This window comes from Herpailurus yagouaroundi, unplaced genomic scaffold, assembly GCF_014898765.1.
Source record: "Herpailurus yagouaroundi ecotype Mexico unplaced genomic scaffold, PumYag 202, whole genome shotgun sequence".
NCBI lineage: Eukaryota > Metazoa > Chordata > Mammalia > Carnivora > Felidae > Herpailurus > Herpailurus yagouaroundi.
The window spans coordinates 10,257,115-10,263,114 of record NW_024412433.1 but is presented as its reverse complement, the minus strand read 5'-3'; the positions used below and the strand labels follow the sequence as shown (position 1 = coordinate 10,263,114).

The 6,000-nt window shown below is 45.0% G+C and overlaps 1 protein-coding gene across 3 annotated transcripts in view; it reads right to left on the bottom strand.

Annotated features, from left to right (window-relative positions):
* Positions 1-1,259: 1,259 nt before the first annotated feature.
* Positions 1,260-6,000, bottom strand: part of PID1 (phosphotyrosine interaction domain containing 1) — a 232,595-nt gene continuing 227,854 nt past the window's right edge. For all 3 annotated transcript variants that reach the window (XM_040450790.1, XM_040450792.1, XM_040450791.1), the window contains one exon: positions 1,260-3,442. In XM_040450790.1, the coding sequence (XP_040306724.1) occupies positions 2,966-3,442 (477 nt within the window). In that variant the 3' untranslated portion in view covers positions 1,260-2,965. The remainder of the gene's footprint in view (positions 3,443-6,000) is intronic.

Below are 6,000 nucleotides of genomic sequence, written 5' to 3'. Positions count from 1 at the left end.
AAAACAGACTAGAGGATTTAAGGAGAATGGAAATAAAAAATTCAAAAGCAATGGACCTTGCCTGAACAAAGCAATAGCCCTGGCCTAGAAGTCAGAGAGTTCAAAGTCTCTGTGTCGCCTTGGCTGACTTGTGCAACCTCTCTGAACCTCAGTTTCCTCATCTCTAAAGTTAAGGAGATAAGGAACCCCCTACTGGATCCTTCTGAGGGGCATAGGAGTTAGCATACATGAAAGTGCTTTGTGACCACTAGTATAGAAAGTATAGTATAGAAAGGGAGAAACCAAAGCCATGAAGAAAAAAAAAAATGCACGTCTGAATCACCCCTCTGGGGCGAATGAATCCTGGTTGTCCCCAAAGACCTCATTAGCTATTTGAAAGATGTCGTTGTGTATTTATCTTGAAATTGCTTACTAATCATCTCAAGCAAAAGCTCATGGCAACATTATCAGAGCCAATTACTTAGCCTGTCACACTCAGTACCCTGGAAAAAAATCAGCAAACGCTTTCTGCAATAAATACCCATATGTGCACTTGGGATTTAACTTCTGTGAGATGGAAATGGCACTGTTCTGAAATATATGCTGGCTGGGTTCTTTCTTCCTTCCTTTCTTTCCACCCCCCCCCCCCCATCTTAGAAGCACCTTCAAGGACAAGGTAGTGAAACTGAAATTCAGAAAAGGTCAATGAGGAAAAATGCCATTTGAGTCAGAGATGGGTGGTGATTCTTACTCGAGTGCACCTCTTCAGCAGGCTCTCATATTTTCACTTCAGAAGGCTTTATGTTGGTCCCTGATTCCATGAAGGGCATTGTTCAACACACACAGTGGCTCCACGGGCCACCTGCCTTGCGAGATTAATGGGGTCGTTCTGAGAAATCATGGCCTGCAGGAAGCATTTGTAACCAGTGCCGTGGGAGGGAATCGCTCCGCATTTACCTTCCAGGATTCCGGAACGGAGTCCCCAAAGCTATACACAAGGTTTTATAAATAGCAGTCACTTGCAGAACGTTCTAGAAGCCTCTCCTCTGAAATAAGTCCACCACACTGAATAACTACGTGCCGTGATACCATCTCAGCGAAGGGGCAGTAATTCAATGTAAGTTGAGCATTAGACAGTCAAACAAGATTTGTTCAACACCATCAAGGAATGGGTTCTTTAGGACCAAGGCTGCATGTTTCTTAGAGAGGATTCCCTATTTACTCGATGTGGCCTATTTCGTCCTTGGGGTTTTCATTACTTAAAAAAGGAAAGACATACAGAGTATGAAAGTCCTCAGCTTTATTAATGCAAACATATTTTTTATTAAAGAATGAACGCATTTACGCTAAAGAATAGTTTACATGTGCTGTAGAGCAGCAAGCAATATCTCCAAGAGGCAAGTTCTTCTCAATACGACTCCATGCTTATTCTACATGCCTTAAAACTGAACCCACACACCGGGGCACACGTACACACACACAAACGCGTACACGGACACGCAGATACACAGACCAAAACATCGACCCCATTACTCTCTGGATTCAATGAGCTCTCATTTAAGGCTTCTGTAAGGTCCCCCAGTGTCCCCTAACATTAATTACCAGGATGAAAAACAGACTTTAATCAAGGAGCAGCATTACCTGGAACACTAGCCATCTGCTCCCGGCTTTAAATGTATGCATTTTAACCAACGCTTTTCAATTTCATTCAGTGTTGACTTTGTGTTTATGATTATTTAAAGAGCCCCGGAACTGAGAAACCTCAGGCTCTCTCGGTGAGAATCTCTCATTGGAAACAGTGAACAGACTGGAAACTCTGACTCTAAGGTCTCACCAATTTGAAGATGACAAGGTCAGATTTCCTTTTAGATGAAGACGGACACAGTTTGTCTAGACAAGCCAGTTGTACACAACACATTCTCTATTCGAGTACAACATTGAGTGAAGGCGGCAAGGCTTCCTTGGCGACGCCCGATCAGATCTGAAGCTTGCCAGGAAGGATTCCTCAGGCAGGACCATTAACTAAACAAGTTACTGTAAATCAGACCTGAAAAAAGGACAGCCCGCGTGGAGTTTTTGCTCACTTGCTGATAACTCGTTCCCTTTTTCCAAAGTTTCTGTGGTCGTGGTGGTTGTTTTTAAACTCCCACTTTGCTCGACTGGTTATTTCAGATGCTTGGTTATTTTCTTCCCTTTTTGTGTCCTGCAGTGTATGCTGAGAATCCATCCCTTAGGGACGTAGGCTGGGTTGGAAGGGGAAAGAGGGTGGATGACGAGGGATAAGGAAGGCAGCTATTAGCAGTTGTGAGTATTCCAAGAAAATAGATGAAGTGAATACAATAAGAGGGTACTACTTGATATATTTATGTAAATAAAAGCATTATCTTTAACTGAATCAACTACCAGCTACCAGGTTGTTAGTTGTAAAGCTAAATAAAGGCTGTGCTGATTCGCTTACTGAGGAGAGAATCTGAACCATGCCAGGGAGAGGGGCTCTCAGGATGAGCCTGGAGTGTTCCCTTGGCTCTGCGGCCTCTGTGCCTGCATCTGTACCCCCCACCCCCCCCCACGACTAGGGATCCTCCAGGGGCACCGAACATTCTGGCTGGGGTCCGTAAGGCAAACTGGAATGGCTCATCAAATAACAGCCGCAGTGTATTTGCCTGAGAGTGGTGACAACCGGCATGGAGAGCTCCTACAGGGAGGCATTGGGAAATGAGGGGTGGGGGGAGGAAAAGAGTCTAGAACTTTCCTCCCCGTCTGCACGCCCACCCTCCCCACAGTCACAGCAGCAGCAGATTTCAATGTAACGTAATTACTTTAATAATACATTTCTTTAGATTTAGAATTGCTCTTCTGAATTTAAAAAAGCTTGGTCAGCCAATAGCGTGGCAGTCTTTACTTCCCAAATTTGAATCGTTGCTTATTCATCTATCATCTTGAATTCCTCGACCAGTGCTGCCTTGCCGAAGCATGCTAAGTCCATTCAGCCGTCGTCGGATTCCAATTCCTGGGAAACTTCTTCCGATGAGCTGTTCCTATGGATCCGACCATCGCTCTTCATACTGTGGAAAGTCTTCTTGAAGGCCTCCATCATGGCGTGGGCCAGCTTCTTGGCCTCGAGCTTGCTCTCGCACTCGACAGCATGGCAGTCCATTTGGTAGGACAGGTCGTCATTGATCTCCCTGTAAACCCAGGCGAAGATGTTGGGGCTCACGTTGTGGTCGGCGGTGCAGTAGGCAATGCGCGCCACCTGGAAGGTATCCATGTGGACCGTGGCTTCACCTTTGTGGTCGAGGTGATGGAGCCACACTTGGAATGGTCGTATTTCCAGGAGGGCGTTGGCAGGAAAGACATCTTCTCGGGCTAGCGTGTGTTTCTTCCAGAGCTCGATGACTGGCTTTTCTGTGCAGCCTGACAGGAACTGCATGCCTGTGGTGGGGACTTTACCCAGGTAGGTAACCTGCAGAGGGAAGAGAGGAAGAGAAAGGGAAAGGTCAATATTGGACTCTTCCTTCTAGTTGTTCACCCAGATGTTCTCAAGACAGTCACGCTGTCACTCGAAGCAGGTAGAGAGACACTTTTCCGGCTCCCTAAAACAAAAAACCAGAAACAAACCCAAAAATGAAACAAAACAAAACCAAACCAAACACAAGATACCCTGTCATGGTAATTTTTACCTTTTCTCCCTAACAAGTTGACCATCTGGCAAAGGTACTGAAAACTCCTTAAATAGAGTTGGATTTTTAAAAACCTAATTTCTAGAGTCCCACTCTCCCTCTCCCTCCCCCTTTTTAAAATTCAAATTACAATAATAGTATGATCTTTCACATAATTTGGCATTTCTTTAAAACTTGGTATTTGAAGTTTATTTTCAACCGACTTGAATGCTGGCTTATCGAAGAGCTAGACTGGCAGGACGAAAAGAAAGACAAAGAATCCCAAGTGATTCAAATGGTGTCTTAAAAAAAAAACCTGTTTATCATCATACCAAGATCGATTTTCATGCTATTTTTTTTTCCATTCATCAAAATGCACGGAACTGGTACCATTGGACCACTGGCATTACGGAAATGCATCAAACTGAAGAAATCGTTTCAAGAAACCACACAAATCATATATAATTGGGCTCAAAATTAGTGACACAGATATAAATACTATCAATTTGAGGAAGAAAAGATCAGAAAAAGGTCCATGGAAATGATGAGAAAGGAGATGGGGCTACCGTGATTCCAACCAATGTGTGTGTTTAGAGGGGAGATAAAAGCCACATTCAAAATGGCAGAAAACAGGTTAAGTACTAACACATCTTTTTTTATGCTTTACCTCTTTCAAAAGAGTCAACTGGACAGTCCCTTTAAAAAGTAACTTTGTGGAGAGGAACAGTTCTGCACATTCTAGGCGTACTTATCAGCAACCTACTATGCACACTGGCAAAGGGCCTGGGGGGATGGTGTAGAGGGAGAGAGATGTTGGAGAGGTCCACAATCCATAGGAAGGAGGTCACTGGAGATTTGCTCACAGCACAATCTTTGAAGCAGGCAAAGTCAAGATTTACATCCTAGTTCCACAGCTCACAAGGTGGGTGGTTCTGGACAGACCGCTAACCCTCTACTATAATGTAAGGCAGACCGTGAAAAGGGCAGGCGCCAGATACGGCAAAGTATCCTGAGGATTTAGAGGAGGGAGTGAGGGTGCCCTGCTAATGGGAGGCCTCAGGGAAGAGTCACTGGATTTCAAGATGTGGGGTCTCAAAAGCCAGGTGGGAACAGCTCACCAAGGCAGGGAGAGAAGAAGGGGGCAGAAAGGAAAGGGCTGGAGTGGAGAAAGCCTTTCTCCCCACAACTTGGGCAAATAGGCCACTATTTGCATTAAGACAGCCCTGGGAGACAGGAAGTCCCTGAGCACTGGATGAACTTTGGAAGATGGCCCTGCATGCAGTCTAGGGAGCAGGGACATCCCTGCTCTTGTGGCATGCCGTCGAAGGTCTACGGTCCCAGGAGTGCCTGGATTTGACCGAGGTTTGAACTCAGAAGACTTGCTTGATGCCAGGAAGAAGAACAGATGGGAAGGGCTGAGCAGCAGCAGAGCCAAGAGGCAAGAGCTTCTGGAAAGGAGGGAGCAGAGGGAGCGGGAAAGGACAGGGGGAGCCCCACAGGGATGACATTGCAGAGACGGAATGACAACAGTTGGGGGCAGATAGACAAGGAAATGCCTCCACTCCACAAGGACAGCAACTGGTTGAAAAGCTCCCGTCACTCTGGATTGGAGAGAATGTACAATAAAGGGCTCTTGATTTATATCCTTGCGGAAAATGTGCTTTCTGTATGTGGTACTTTATGATACCTTTATTCTTTTTTAACAGCTTTATTACTTTTTTATTGAGGTGAAATTCACATCACATAAAATTAACCATTTTAAAGTGTGTGATTCAGTGGCGGCTGGTAGTCAAAATAGCTGTACAACGATCAGCTCTGTCTGGTTCCAAAATATTTTCACCATCACCGAGGGTGACGTGGTGCCCATTAAGCCGTCACTCCCTGCCGTCCCCTCTCCCCAGCCCCTGACAACCACCAATCTGCTTTCTGTCTGGATGGATTTACTATTCCGGATTTTCATATAGCTGGAATCACATAACATGTGACCTTTTGGGTCTGGCCTCTTTCAGTTAGCACAATGTTTTCAAGGTTCATCTAAGTTGTACCCTGTATCAATACCCCCTTCCTTTCTATGACGTCTTTACTTTCCAAAGTTTCAAAGGAAATGGGGACAACTAGTTTCAGTGCTTGAAGTAAAAGTGCATTCTTTCTTACTATCCACTGACACTAGAAAATAACTATGTTTATATTTGATAGAAATATCAGTCAGAGGGAGAAAATCTCCTTCAATGTGCTCTAAGCTCACACACACACACACACACACACACACACACACACACACACACAATTTTTTTTTTAAGTTATCCAGTCCGGGGGCACCTGGGTGGCTCAGACGGTGGATGTCCAACTCTTGATTTCGGCT